Source organism: Anolis carolinensis, chromosome 2 (genome assembly GCF_035594765.1).
Source record: "Anolis carolinensis isolate JA03-04 chromosome 2, rAnoCar3.1.pri, whole genome shotgun sequence".
In the NCBI taxonomy this organism is placed as follows: Eukaryota; Metazoa; Chordata; class Lepidosauria; order Squamata; family Dactyloidae; genus Anolis; species Anolis carolinensis.
In genome coordinates, this window is record NC_085842.1 from 197,885,485 (window position 1) to 197,901,436 (window position 15,952).

General features: G+C 41.5%; 1 protein-coding gene across 2 annotated transcripts in view; it reads right to left on the reverse strand.

Annotated features, from left to right (window-relative positions):
• The window catches only part of dennd1c (DENN domain containing 1C), a 56,965-nt gene extending 41,351 nt beyond the window's left edge, over nucleotides 1-15,614 (reverse strand). Inside the window, exons 1-4 of one of the 2 annotated variants that reach the window (XM_008103705.3) lie at nucleotides 15,216-15,614; nucleotides 13,459-13,523; nucleotides 4,633-4,676; nucleotides 2,915-2,964 (exon numbers count right to left, since the gene is read on the reverse strand). In XM_008103705.3, coding sequence (XP_008101912.1) covers nucleotides 2,915-2,964; nucleotides 4,633-4,676; nucleotides 13,459-13,523; nucleotides 15,216-15,232 — 176 coding nt within the window. In that variant the 5' untranslated portion in view covers nucleotides 15,233-15,614. The remainder of the gene's footprint in view (nucleotides 1-2,914; nucleotides 2,965-4,632; nucleotides 4,677-13,458; nucleotides 13,524-15,215) is intronic. The other variant, XM_008103704.3, reaches the window with a different exon arrangement.
• Between the last annotated feature and the right edge of the window lie 338 nt (nucleotides 15,615-15,952).

Below are 15,952 nucleotides of genomic sequence, written 5' to 3' on the forward strand. Positions count from 1 at the left end.
ATTATGTTCTATGCGAATTGATGGATTGATGGATACGCTTTTCAGCGCATCTTCTCTCTTTGTCAGATGTACCAAGCTGATAGTTCTGCAAATGAATACAGAAGGGTCTATATATAGAAGCATAACTACTTTGAAGGCATCAGATCCCACCTTAGAAGCTAAGCATCAGATCTTAGAAGCTAAGCAGGCTCAGCCCTGGTTAGTACTTAGATGGAAGGCTACCAATGAATATCAGGTGCTGTAGGCTACATTTCAGAGGAAGGAACCGGCAAAACCACCTCTGAGTATTCCTGAGAAAATTTTATGAAAGCCATGGGGTTGCCATAAGTCAACAGGTGACTCAAGAGCACACAGAGGTCTTAAGAAGGAGAAAAGTAATTGTACTCCATATTCTACAGATTATATATTCTTAGTCTGGTGTTTTAAAACTGTTTTAATAGTATAATTGTATTCATTTCTGTTTCAATATGTATGATGGCCTTTTTATTGGAATCTTTTTAATTATGTTGCATGCTGCTTTGTATCTCACCCTGAGAGAAAGATAGGAGAAAAATCAAATAAACAATTAAATGAGATGAGGAGAGGGCCATACATGTCACAGGGGTACAACATTATTTAGGTCAGCTGTTCTATACTGGAATATCTCTTTGAAAGCATTTTGTGTTTTTTAAGGGAGCATAGGCAGGGTTCAGTCTTACAGGATGTGGCTTTAGTACAAGCTCAACATGCACTAAGTAGAGTGTATTTTCACCCCAATTTTCTATTGCTTTCAAAATATTTGGGAAGACTCTGTCAATCTACTTGTACACAGACAGCTACTTCCTGCTTTTGCTTGTTCCTATTTTACAACATTTTGATGTTGTTTCTAAGGCCTCTTCTACATAGCTGAATAAAATCCCACATTTTGCTTTGAACTGAAATATATGACAGTGTGGATTCAGATACCCCAGTTCAAAGCAGATATTGTGGGATTTTCTGCCTTGATATTCCGGGATACAGGGCTGTGTGGAAGGGCCCTGAATTAAAAATTGGAAATAAACTTCCCTCTTACATCCACAAATGTTTATTTTTTGCATATTTAAATCTAAGACGGGAGAGGATCCTGTCATCCCCCAGAGGTTGCTCAACTGCAACTCCCAACATTTCTCACAAATGACTATGGCCTCTTCTACACTGCCATATAGTCCAGATTATTAAATCAGATAATCCAGATTATCTGCTTTGAACTGGATTATATGACAGTGTAGACATATAATTTAGTTCAAAGCAGAAAATGTCGATTATATGGCTGTGTAGAAGGTGCCAGAGCTTACATTGCCAGATAATCCAGCTCAAAGCAGATAATCTGGATAGAATGGCTGAACCAACCAAAGAAATAGCCCAACTCTAGATTTCTGATGAAGCTTGCTTCAAAGGAACCATTAGAGATGTTTGAAAAAAACTCTTTTTGTATACTAATCATTGCAAATGTTTTGCTAGTTGCTCCAGAGACTTTGCTCAGTATTATTGGGTATTGTACTTTGTGTATCATTGTTCAGCAATTTATTTTCAGATTAAATCGACTCATATTTTTCTTTACTGCACAACATGATTGTGTATAACAGTTGACAACTTTTTGTTTCACTATTTGGTATTTGATATAGAAATCTGTGTTTCTTGGATATCAAAGGAAACATTGCCTAACAAGCCATCCTGCCAACCTCTGGATATTACATTAAATTCGTGTTTTATAATCTAAATTCAATAACAGATCACCATAAAACCAGATTTTTTCACCCACTGTGTTCTCAACGTTTCATTTTAAGCATTTCAGTTATCTGTAATTTTTTTTGCAAAGGGACAAATTATCTTGCCTCTAAGGGCCCTTCCACACAGCCATATATCCCAGAATATCAAGGCAGATAATCCACAATATCTTCTTTGGACTATCTGAGTCCACACTCCCATATAATCCAGTTCAATGTGGATTTTATACAGCTGTGTGGAAGTGGCCTAAGAGGTCAGAGAACTTTTGAGCCATCATCATGACAAAAATCTTAACAGTCCATACATGTTTGTCTCTCTGATGACTATTACAATGACAAGTTAAGCTTTTCAGGTCAGAAAGACCCATCTCAGAGGTTTCATATCACCTCAAGCACAAAACATAGTATTGAAGGTAGTTTGCATTTCAGCCTTGAAATACTAAATAATGAGAAGAAGAGATTTAAAGAATGCATCTGTATATACAAATTATTATTAATATTATTAGCTTGTTACACAAGGGGGAATCCCATTCTCCAACATGTTCTTCTTAGTACAGTAGAGTCTCACTTATCCAACTCTCGCTTATCCAATGTTCTGGATTATCCAATCCTTTTTTGTAGTCAATATTTTCAATACATCATGATATTTTGGTGCTAAATTCGTAAATACAGTAATTACTACATAACATTACTGCGTATTGAACTACTTTTTCTGTCAAATTTGTTGTATAACATGATGTTTTGGTGCTTAATTTGTAAAATCATAACCTAATTTGATGTTTAATAGGCTTTTCCATAATCCCTCCTTATTATCCAACATATTCGCTTATCCAACATTCTGCCGGCCCGTTTATGTTGGATAAGTGAGACTCTACTGTAATTAGAAAATGGATGTGGCAAAGATGCATTCCCTAAACACATTAGTTTTGAGAAAATTACCAACTAACCAAAAAGAAAAAAATTGAAATCCCAGTTATCACTTTGCTTTGAATATTGAAGTGACTGGAAGAGATTAGCAAAAAGCAAAGTTTGACATGATATGCAATCCTGTTCTTCAAATCTCTGTTCAGGCACAGAAGCAGTAGGTGTTTGAAAAGCTGGCAAATGTAAACTGAAGCAGAGAAATGAAAAACACACCACATAAATCATTCTTGCAAGGTTTGGTATACCTTTCAGTGTCAAAAGGGAAGCAAAACCTGGGCAGCATCTGGATCGATTCCTACAGGGAAAGCAAAGGGATCCTTATTATTACTAGACATTAGCTTGAACTCAAGGTCCTCCATATAATCAACTAAACAAAGACTTTAGCTCAAACCATGCAGCAAATAAAGCATAACAGGCATTCTCCATGTAATCTGATGAGTATCTGTTCCAAGGTTAATCTTATTCAGAGGGCCTTATTTCTAGTTCTGCCAGTTTGAATTGTCCAGTCTCCGGGTGAAGGTTTGCACATTTAAGCTCCCCATGAAACTGATGTTAGCCAAGACTGAAGTCCTACAAATGATAATTATTTGCACTTAGTGCAATTAATATAATCGAAACCCATCTCATTATGTGCAGGCTTGCAATGTTAGCTCACTTTGCTAAGGATGTTATTGCACAAAGCTGCCATCCCATGGCATTAATGCAACCAATGATCCTGGGTGCTTATCAGGATGAGCATTTTCATTTCTGCACATCTATGTAATAGCACAAGTGTGCTGCTTCGCTGCTCTGTAGCCTCAATTCCTGTTGGGGAGGAAAATTTACCTACAAACAATTCTGTATCTCAAGTAAATAAAAATAATGTTTTTAAAAGGAAATTTGCATTCTTGCCTTTACATAGGTAAAGGTTTCCCCTGACATTAAGTCTAGTCTTATCCAACTTGGTGGATAAGGTTGGGTTGGTGCTCATCTCCATTTCTAAGCCGAAGAGCTGGCTTTGTCCATAGACACCTCCTAGGTCATGTGGCTGGCATGACTGCATGGAGTGCTGTTATCATCCCGCCGGAGCAGTACCTATTGATCTACTCACATTTGCATGTTTTCGAATTGCTAGGTTGGCAGGAGCTGGGGCTAACAGCGGGAACTCACCCCCTGCTCCCCGGATTCGAACTGCCAATCTTTTGGTCAGCAAGTTCAGCAGCTCAGCAGTTTAACCCGCTGTGCCACCAGGGGGGCCTTAAATTATACATATGTATACATTTATTTAAGCCTATTTATTACTGGGAGAGGGAATAGGGGAGAGGCGGACAACCCTGACCCTTGACACCAGAAACGTCCAGACCTCATTGCATAAGGTAAGTGGCACAATCAGGAACTACAGTAGAGTCTCACTTATCCAACACTCGCTTATCCAACGTTCTGGATTATCCAACGCATTTTTGTAGTCAATGTTTTCAATACATCATGATATTTTGGTGCTAAATTCGTAAATACAGTAATTACTACATAGCATTACTGCATATTGATCTACCTTTTCTGTCAAATTTGTTGTATATCATGATGTTTTGGTGCTTAATTTGTAAAATCATAAACTAATTTGATGTTTAATAGGCTTTTCCTTAATGCCTCCTTATTATCCAACATAATTGCTTATCCAACATTCTGCTGGCCTGTTTATGTTGAATAAGTGAGACTCTACTGTATTGACAAATTTTCTATTGAGTCACTGCAGTAAATGCAGTGTGAGAAAGTAGTTTGGGAAAACAAGTCATGTTGACCAGCAGTATGCACCTCATTTGCAAAAAGTCTGTGGATCCTACAGAATGATAATTGTATCTGTACATGACAGGTGGATTTTAGAGCCAAGAGAAAACATAGTAACTTAAGCACACCTCTGCAGTGATTTTGGAATGTAAGGGACTAAGAAGGGAAGTGAGCAACAATCTTGCAAAGAATGACAGACCTGGTCATCGAATTCCAGTGGGAACTGTCTGAGCACTTGGGGATCTGCATAGAGAAAGAGCAAAGTTAGCTGATGGCATTTAGATATATTGATTCCAACTCTTTTCTACCACAGGTCTCAACTAGGTGCTATAAGATTTTTCCAATTACTGACCATAACCTGCCTTGTTTGGAATTTGGCATTATCAGAAAGACTGACATGGCAAGTGATACAAGCAAAAGAAAGGAATGACAGTATCTTTGTGGTAACATGGTTATTATTATTTTATTATGACACAGCAAACAAGATAGACATGCTGGATTTCGTATCACAAAATCACAAGTCGAACACTTCCCAAGTGTCTAGGACTGTGTGATGTATTTTCAGATGATGAGTGCAGATCCCAGTAGGGTGGCCTTTTGCAGTTGGCAGATCGTAATTTTGTCAATGCCTATTGATTCCAAATGCTGGCTGAGATCTTTTGGCACAGCACCCAGTGTTCCGATCACCACCGGGACCACCTGTACTGGTTTCTGCCAGAGTCTTTGAAGTTCAATCTTGAGGTCCTGATAGCGGCTGACTTTTTCCTGTTGTTTTTCGTCAATGCGACTGTCACCTGGGATGGCAACAGCAATGATCCCAACCTTTTTCTTTTCCACAACTGTGATGTCTGGTGTGTTGTGTTCCAGAACTTTGTCAGTCTGGATTCGGAAGTCCCACAGTATCTTTACATGTTCATTTTCCAATACTTTTGCAGGTTTGTGATCCCACCAGTTCTTTGCTGCTGAAAGGTAGTATTTGAGGCATAGTTCCAATGAATCATTTGGGCACGTAGTTGTGCCTCTGTTTGTAGTCTGTCTGTGCAATTTTCTTACAGCAGCTGAGGATATTATCAATGGTTTAGTCAGTCTCCTTGCACAGTCTGCATTTTGGGTCATCAGCTGATTTTTCGATCTTGGCCTTAATTGCATTATTATTATTATTATTATTATTATTATGTTTATTTATACCCTGTTTTTTCTCTCCACAAGAAGATTCAAAATGGCTCACGTTAAAATAATTTCAATACAATTTAAAATCTACAAATATACAAAACATTAAAACAGAATGGAATAGCATTGGTATTTCAAAAATTCATATAAAATCCATAAAAACACATTCAAAACCAAAAACCACAGCATCCCTTGATTTGATATTTTAAAATGTTCTTTAAAAGCCAGCCTGAATAAAAAGGTTTTAGCCTGCCACCGGTTCCCTGGGAAGAAGGGAGTTCCAGAGTCGACAGGCAGCCACCGAGAGAGAAGGCTCGCTCTCTCGTTCCCACCAACGGAGCTTGAGATGGAGGTGGGACCAAGAGAAGAGCCTCTCCTGAAGATCTCAGGGTCTGGGCAGGTTCATAGAATCATAGAATCATAGAGTTGGAAGAGACCTCATGGGCCATTCAGTCCAACCCCCTGCCGAGAAGCAGGAAATCACATTCAAAGCACCCCTGTAACAGGAGATGTGGTCACCCAAACAGCTTGGACCTGAACCATCTAGGGTTTTAAAGGTCATAACCAGCATTTTGAATTGTGCCCGGAAACAGACTGGTTACCAGTGGAGCTGCTGTACGTGGCCCCAGTTGGCAATCTGGCTGCAGCTCTTTGGACCAGCTGAAGTTTCTGAGCACTTTTCAGAGGCAGCTTGACACAGAGGGTGTTACAGTAATCCAGATGGGATGTAACCAAGGAATGTACCACCATAGCCAGATCTGGCTTCTCAAGGAATGGGAGCAGTTGCACACGAGTTTTAATTGTGCAAAGGCCCTCGTGGCTGCTGTAGATACCTGGGCTTCCAGGGTCTTGGCACTAGGAGGATCCCCAAGCTGTGGACCTGTGTCTTCATGGGAAGTATGATCCCACCTAGCATAGGCTGGATCCCTATTCCCTGGTCTGCTTTCTGACAGACCAGTAGCATCTTTGTCTTGTCTGTACTAAGTTTCAATCAGAGCCGGTCCAACAATGAGGTGAATGAAGCGGTCACTTCAGGCACAAAACATACGGGGGCGCAGTCGAGACTGCTTTTTCTGTTGATTTGTTGTAAAACATGATGTTGTGGTGCTTAATTTGTAAAATCTTAATGCAATTTGATGTTTAATAGGCTTTTCCTTAATCCCTCCTTATTATCCAACATTTTAGCTTATCCAACGCTTTTATTTTTCAGTGATTGGTTTGGGGGGTGCCAAAATTCTGTTTGCCTACACTTGAAAAATACCTAGGGCCGGCTCTGGTTTCAATTTGTTTATCCTCATTCAGTCAATTGCTGATGACAGACACTGGTTTAAGTTCAGGACAAACTCCTTAACTTTAGGTGGAAAGGAGTAGTAGAGTTGGGTGCCATCTCCATTTAGGTGGCACCGTACTCCAAAACTCTGGATGACCTCTCCCAGAAGTTTCATGCATATATTAAACAGCATGGGGGACAAAACAGAATTCTGAGGAACCCCACAGGACAATGGCCAGGGGTTCAAACAAGAGTCCCCAAGCACCAACTTCTGGGTACAGCCCTCCAGTGCCTTCTGGTCCCATCTCAGCGAAACGACCCAGAAGGATACCATAGTCAATGGTATCAAAAGCTGTTGAGAGATCCAGGAGAACCAACAGGGGCACACTTTCCTATCTCTCTGTGTAGGTCATCCACCAAGGTGAGCGAAGCTATCTCGGTTCCATAGACAGGCCTGAAACCAGATTGAAATTAATCTAGATAATCTGTTTCATCCAGAAATCCCTGCAGTTGGGAGCCCACCACACGCTCCAAAACCTTGCTCAAAATGGGAAGGTTGGACACTGGCCAATAGTTGTCCCTTATGGAGGGATGGCTTTTTAAATATAGGTCTCACAACTGCCTCCTTTAGGAAAGCTGGAATTTTGCCTTATTTCAAGGAGGCATTGACCACCATCACCTTGACCTACTCTGCCAGTTCTCCTCTGGCCTGTTTGATCAGCCAGGAAGGGCTAGGATCTAGAATACATGTGGTGCTCTCTTCTCTTCAAGGATCCTGTCCACATCTTCAGGCTGCACAAATTTATAGGTATCCATCAAGAGCCTGAGTTATATATATTCAAACGGTATCAATAACAGCATCCAAGCTGGAACGGATCTAAGCAACTTTATCGAGAAAGTGCCATGCAAATTCTTTACAGTGGGCTGTTGAATGGTCAGAATTTCCTCCTTGAGGAACCGTATGTAATACCCTTCTGACCACCCACAAAAGCTCAGCTGGACAGTTCTTTGCAGATGAAATGGTGGCAACAACAAACGATTTCTCTTCTGCCTCCAATGCTGTGGGGGAGGCTTTCAAATAAATTTTAGACTGTGCTCAGTCAGATTCGCTTTGAGTTTTCCGCCAATGTGGTTCCAATTTATTTCTTATGCAAATCAAATTAACGAGGGGGAAAACCATATTCCATTGACCCATGGGAAGGATTAATCCAAAATTAATGTGGTGGAGGCGCCTTCTTTGGCCATCTGTCGGGGGTGCTTTGACTACGATTTCCTGCTTCTTGGCAGGGGGTTGGACTGGATGGCCCATGAGGTCTCTTCCAACTCTACTATTCTATGATTCTATGATTCTATGATTCAAAAGAAACAAAAATTGCAATGGAATTCATTTTGCATTTTGAAATCACAAAAATGTAACTCATTCATTACATAACTGTGGTTGAAATTTCTGTTTTATTCTTCTACTTTTTGGGTTAATGTTTCATTCTTTTAAAATGAATATATTTTTAAAAAAAGACATACTGTATATACTCAATTTGAATTAAAAATCCAAAATACCTGTGTTGACTTATCCATCAGTATCAAAAAATGAACCAAAACCTTTCCTGAGTATAGTGGCAAAAGGGAAGAGCTTTGTCTATCCTGAGAGAACCTAAAAGAAGCGTTGACTCCCTTCTACTTTCACTGCACCAATTTCACCTTTGGAATACCTGGGTGGGAAAATGCCAGAGGCTTGAAGTTGTTTGGATGACATCCCTCTTTAAGGTAAAGGTAAAGGTTTTCCCCTGACATTAAGTCTAGTTGTGTCCAACTCTAGGGGTTGGTGCTCATCTCCATTTCTAAGATGAAGAGCCGCCGTTGTCTGTAGACATCTCCAAGGTCATGTGGCCGGCATGACTGCATGGAGCACTGTTACCTTCCTGCTGGAGCAGTACCTATTGACCTCACATTTGCATGTTTTCGAACTGCTAGGTTGGCAGAAGCTGGGGCTAACAGCGGGAGCTCACCCCGTTCCCCTGATTCGAGCTGCCAACCTTTTGGTCAGCAAGTTCAGCAGCTCAGCAGTTTAACCCGGTGAGCCAAAGTCCTCTTTACTGGGGGAGATATGTTGACAACAGCGCATATGAAAGCTCACCCACAGATTCAAATTTTCAACACACTGCATTCCCGAAAAGGCCCTAAATAGCTAAGTGGTAGAGCACATCCTGTTCATACAGAAGAGCCTGGATTCAAACATCAAAAGATAGCAGATGATTCAAAAAGCAGATAGCAGATGATTCAAAAAGGCATCTGTCTGAGACAATGTAGAACTTCAGCCATCAAGAATAATGCTGTATAAGGCCAGGTAAATATATAATGTGACCTGGTGTAAAGCAATTCTTTATGTTCTATCACTTTTGTAACTGCCTATTCAAGGAGCATAAGTACACATTGGCATTGTGCTTGATCTGAAGCCATGGATGGATTCATTATAAAATTCAGCATCTTACTAAGAAAATATGCAACGGCCCATTTACTAGCCTTTCATTTCACCAAATACTAGGATTGATTACTGAAGATAATAAGAATACAATAAACAGGCAAAAAAAAAACCCCAACAGAATGACCCTTGATGTGAGAGCAGGATGTTAAAACGAATGCTTATCCTTTTAAATCTGTGAAATGCAGCTCCTTTTCCATCTTGGATGCTATAGAAAAGTAAGGTAAAGGTTTTTCCCGACATTAAGTATAGTCGTGTCCGACTCTGGGGATTGGTGCTTATCTCCATTCCTAAGCCAAAGAGCTGACGTTGTCCGTAGACACCTCCAAGGTCATGTGACTGTCATGACTGCATGGAGCACTGTTACCTTCCCACTGGAGCGGTACCTATTGATCTACTCACATTTGCATGTTTTTAAACTGCTAAGTTGGCAGAAACTGGGGCTAACAGCAGGAGCTCACCCCGCTCCCGGGATTTGAACCGCCTTTTGGTCAGCAGGTTCAGCAGCTCAGCTGCCTCCATGCCATAGAAACCCATCTTTTTTCATGCTATAGAAACCCACCTTGACAAACTCTAGATTAGGGTGGATAAAATATAGCTCATGCAGAGCTCTTCCTTCCTGAGCCCTACAAATTCCTTCTGCTTCCCCACCACCCCAACCAAGTTCCTTAAATAAGACTGTCAGAGGCTTCTGAGATTTGTCCTCTATGTGCAATTCCACTTTGGGGCTTTTTGTGTTTGCACAAATCCTTTAAAAATGAGAGAAAATGAAAGTAAGCCTATATTTTAGTGCAATCATGCTTGAGGAGATCAATGTTGCATACACGGAACCCTGAAGCCCTTGAACTTGATTAGTTTTTGCAAAATGCAATTTTCAGTCTGAGCCAGGAGTTATCCATGCTCAAGCCTAATGACCATTCTGAATATCTGCTCGCAGGAGGAGATGGAAAATATCAACAGAAAACATATCCATTTTGAAGATATGCCTCTGAGCAGCCACAGCCCACTTGCACTTGAATTTCAGAGCAAGGACTCCAAGGCAAGCACAGCTGCAGACATGCATGAGGCTCCCTATGACCAGCATTCAGAAACTAACCAAGCTGTGCAGAGGAAGAAGTAAGACTGGCAAGAGATGACGAAAGAGCTTTACTCTGTCTTGTTTTATTTCCAGGCATTGCAGGGGTGCGGTTTGGTCTTCAAACCAGCTTCCCTGGGCAGCACCACTTATGAAGTGGATTTCCATTTCCCTTCTTTTTCTTACTTTTAACCACCACCTAACTACTCCCTCAAGCCACTGGAACAAACCAAAGGAAGGAAGGATGCTAAAATTACTGTTGTTATTAGGAATGCTCAGAGCCCGTGGAACTGGAAAAGAGGCAGGCGGATGGGGACGTCATCAAACTAGACGTCATGAGGACAAAGGACGTCATCAAACTAGAGCATAGATCTACTTTAAATCCAGTTTCTGCCCCTGAAAAATTCTGAGGCTTGTAGTTTAGGGAGGGGCCTTTAAACAGTTCAGCCAGACAGGTCCTGGGCCTCACTAAACTACAAACCCCAGAATTCTGCAGGAGGCAGAAAATGGATTTAAAGTGGATCCATATGTTAGGGACTGGCCTGGAGGGGAAGTAAAGGAGCGAATGCCAAGAGAGCAATAAATTGTTCTCACAGCTAATGATAAGTCAAACAGCCGTACATACCCCAAAGGGCTGTATCATGGAAATGGCCGCCGCCTCATGTGCGCAGTTAACAAAGAATATATATCTTTGGCTTATCTAAAATTGACCAGTGGCTGAGGGTCTTCCTCACTTTCCACACCACTTGGCATAAGTGATATCAATGACCTCACTTGTTGATTTCAAGCTAACTTTCGGTCTTGGAACTTTCTGGAGAAAGGCACCAGCTCACAGGAAGGGAGGGGCATATGCAGAGGCAAAGCCACATAGGCAAAAGTTTACTATTTTCTGGCTTATGGTCCCTTCACATGCTTTGGTGTGACAAGGCTGTAGCTCGTTGCCTTAAACAAGCTTTGGACTCCTGTCAAATACAAGAGCATGAGCCTTATATACTAAACAGGAGCAGCCCTAACATTAGGCAGGTAAGGTGATAGAGGAACCCCTGGTGGTGCAGCGGATTAAACCGCTGAGCTGCTGAACTTGCTGACTGAAAGGTCGGCGGTTCAAATCCGGGGAGCGGGGTGAGCTCCTGCTGTTAAACCCAGCTTCTGCCAACCTAGCAGTTCAAAAACATGCAAATGTGAATACAGTAGAGTCTCACTTATCCAAGCCTCGCTTATCCAAGCTTCTGGATTATCCAAGCCATTTTTGTAGTCAATGTTTTCAATATATCATGATATTTTGGTGCTAAATTAATAAATACAGTAATTACAACATAACATTACTGTGTATTGAACTACTTTTTCTGTCAAGTTTGTTGTATAACATGATGATTTGGTGCTTAATTTGTAAAATCATAACCTAATTTGATGTTTAATAAGCTTTTCTTTAATCCCTCCTTATTATCCAAGATATTCGCTTATCCAAGCTTCTGCCGGCCCGTTCAGCTTGGATAAGTGAGAATCTACTGTACATCAATAGGTACAGCTCTGGCGAGAAGGTAATGGCGCTCCATGCAGTCATGCCAGCCACATGGCCTTGGAGGTGTCTATGGACAATGCCGGCTCTTTGGCTTAGAAATAGAAATGAGCATCAACCCTCAGAGTCGGACACGACTAGACTTAATGTCAGGGGGAAACCTTTACCTAAGGTGACAGATGCTGGGAAGCAGCAGTAGTATGGCGATGGGACAGAGAGTTGTGTCCTAAGGACCACATCACATGAAGTCGACTAATGCAGGCCAAGCAGGGGGATTCGCCAGGCAGCGTGGCGAATCTAATGGCCAGCAGGGTAACCCGTTATCCCATGCCCCACATTGCTCGCAGTGACACCTTCCCCATCACACAGGGGAAAGTGTCACTGCCCAGTTTCCCCCTGCTCTCACTCTCTTGCTGGCAATGAGAACACAGGAAGCCTCTCGTATTTTCCTTGTCTCTTCTTAGCATGAATTCAGCATAGTTCAGAGATGGAGCCCTGTTTGGAAGTAGCTCTACATAATTTCATGGGATCTGACAGGCTCCATTCCCAAATTGTGATGGATGCATTCTAGGACAGGTAAAAACCGCAATGTGATGAGATCCTAAGAAGTATACTGTGTATCCCTTAAAGTTAGCTATGTTGCTGTCAGGTATTGTAAGGGCACCACAATTTAAGGGAGATGGAATATGTCCAGAGGAGAGCGACTAAAATGATCAGGGGCCTGGAGAACAAGCCCTATGAGGAGCGGCTTAAAGAACTGGGCATGTTTTGCCTGCAGAAGAGAAGGCTGAGAGGAGACATGATAGCCATGTACAAATATGTGAGGAGAAGTCATAGGGAGGAGGGAGCAAGCTTGTTTTCTGCAGCCCTGCAGACTAGGACACGGAACAATGGCTTTAAACTACAGGAAAGAAGATTCCACCTGAACATCAGGAAGAACTTCCTAACTGTGAGAGCTGTTCAGCAGTGGAACTCTCTGCCTTGGAGTATGGTGGAGGCTCCTTCTTTGGAGGATTTTAAGCATCTGTCAGGGATGCTTTGAATGTGATTTTCCTGCTTCTTTGCAGGGGGTTAGACTGGATGGCCCATGAGGTCTCTTCCAATTCTATGATTCTATGATTCTATGAATGTTGTTGCCGGTCCAAGCGACTTTTTAAAATAGAATGGGTGCTGATGCAGTCTTGTTCTTTTTTTTCTCTGGCAGCAAATTGTCTTGAAATGGTTCTGCAAGGCAGCACAAAAAAAGCGAATACATACCTAGCAGTTGCCACCCATCATTCACTCCAGATTGTTGCTGGGGTCTTCTATATTATTTTGTAGGCACCTTACATGTTTATATAACATCTGTTGCTCCTCCCCTCCACTTTACCTCTGTTGCTGTTCTCAGTCTTTTAGGGTTTCATTGCTTTGGATACCTGAGTAGCAACATTACTCTACACATGATAATCTGACCATGTCCCTTACCACTACTTTACCCCCCAAATATTTATGTCCGTTGCAGCCAAGACTCACCATCATCTCCAGACACTGGACAGGCAGTCTCGAAGAAAAGATCAAATATTTTCTGTGGATTTTCCCTGAGGAAAGAAGATGAATCAATGGATCCAGGAGAGGCTTAGACACTGGCAAAACACAAGCTTGGGAGCCACATTAATTGAGGGGCAGGAATGGCTCAGTTGTCAATTGTGTGGATCCTCTGGGAAAGGCAGAGCCAGTTGTCCACATGGCGTCCCTAATAGTAGACCTCTTGGAATGCCAATGCTCAATGTCCACTATAATTTTTGTATTGAAAATATCTGTTTCTTCTCTTTCAATTACCATGTAGAGAATGCTAATATCATCTACCCCACTTCAACCCACTTTAGTTCAGGATGTGTGATCCAGTTGTGGGTCACCACAACAGATAAAGTGAAAAGGAATTCTGATTCCACTTGTGTTTCAGTTTTCAATATATTTTTGCCACACTTTGGGATGGTTAACCAGAAATGGCGACACATGAAGATGGCCAACAAAAACCCGGTTCTATGTATTTTGGATTTCATAGTATTGTATATGGCAGGACAGAGAATTGTTGACCTTCCAGATGTTTTGAGTGTAAACTCTCTTCACCTACAGCCTACATAGTCAGTGCTAAGATAAGTCTAAAATGTTCTGTACTTCTGGTATTTGAAACATATACAGCCACTCAGTCTAAATCAAGAGTAAGGAACATATGATTCTCAAGAGTTTTGGAGTTCAACACTTGTCAGCCCACTCTAACATAGCTGCGGTAAAGTATGATGGGAGTTGTAATCCAACCACATTTGCAAGGCAACATGCTCCTCAATCCAGCTACTCTTAAAAGCACTACAGTTTGACTCTTATATCCACAGGACAAGTATCCACCATTTCATTTATGACTTCTTTAGTATTTTCAAGGTCCTCCAGTGCACTGCTTCTTAAACTAGGGTCCCCTTAGTTCAATGTTGGGATTACAAAAGATTTGGCAATGCCACCTAGACATTTACACAAATCTTTTTGCAACAACATGCAGTGTTTACACTGGGCTCTGCAGTAAATACTTCAGCTGTACTCTACAAAAAGGAAAATCAGCCTGTTTAGCAAGCCTTCCAAATGATGCTTTATTTCAGTAAATGTTTGGTTTTTATACATATTATATATATATCTATATACCTGAGGTTAAATAAAAATTTCCCAGGCTGAAAGGGGTCATGAGTAGAAAAGTTTAAGAAGCCCTGCTTCAGCATAAATCTGGTGTTCTTGGGTTGGAAGTCCTACATTCCAGAGGTTCATTATTATGTGTGGTTTCACATATCCACACAAATGTATCCTCTGTGGATACAGGGGTCGTCTTGTACTTTAATTTCTCCCACATTAGTGACTGCTTGCCAAGTTGCTCTTATAAGAAAAAACACACAAAGTGACATAAATATTTTCCCTTGGTCAGCCTAAGCACCTAACTACCAAAAGTTAGTAGTCTCTAAGGCTTTCCAAGGACTACTTGGCCTGACTCAGCATTTCCTTATCTAAGCAGCTGCTACTCAGCACTCAGGTTGGAAATCTGTTCAGTATAAGTAAAACTGAAAGAAATATCTTGCAGCATGTTAAGTAGTGGGGGGTTGAATTGAGGCTCAACCCCAATTCTCAAATCACAAAGAATCCCATTTTCCATCTGACCTATGGATCTGGTCTGGTCTTTCAGCTGAATACAGGTGAAGGCAAGAAAGCAATTTGACAGGTTGACCCACAGAACCAACCCAAGACCTTACTTGATCCGGGATCCCATTGCCCTTAATCCGTTCTGTCACATGGTCATCTAATGGAAGCACCAAAGCAGAAATCTTTCCTCCCATCCAGACGAGAAGCTCAGACCAAAGCCCTGAAGACTAACAAGTCTCTGTAGAGCTCACGTTGGTGTATTTCAAAAGCAGCATTTCCTTTTGTGGCTTTTTGTGAGAGGAAGTACGAGGCCTGTGACTCCCTTCGCTCATTGCAGAGTGGAAGCTTTAGGGACTTGGGGGAGGGGAGGACTGTTGTTGGTTTAGTCATTTTCTGATATTTGGCTGTACGCTTTCCTGCTTACCTGAACATTCAAGTTAAGGTAATAGCACATTCGAGGAATGAAGCAAAATTTTGGCTATAAAAACCCTACCCTCTCTCAAACCTACTGTACAATTGGCCCTCCATATTCACTAATTCTTCATACACTAATTCAGTCATCCACAGCTCAAAAAAATCCTCCCCCTGATATTGAGAAATTGGACCCAAAATTATGAAATGTATAAAAAATATGGATTATGAGATGCAGCTCCATTGGGACTCATAGTAAACGTGTGTGCCCTTACCTTAAAGCAGTGGTTCTCAATCTGTGGGTCCTCAGGTGTTTTGGCCTACAACTCCCAGAAATCCCAACCAGTTTACCTGCTGTCAGGATTTCTGGGAGTTTAAAACCAAAACATCTGGGGACCCACAGGTTGAGAATCACTGCCTTAAAGCCAATCAGGAC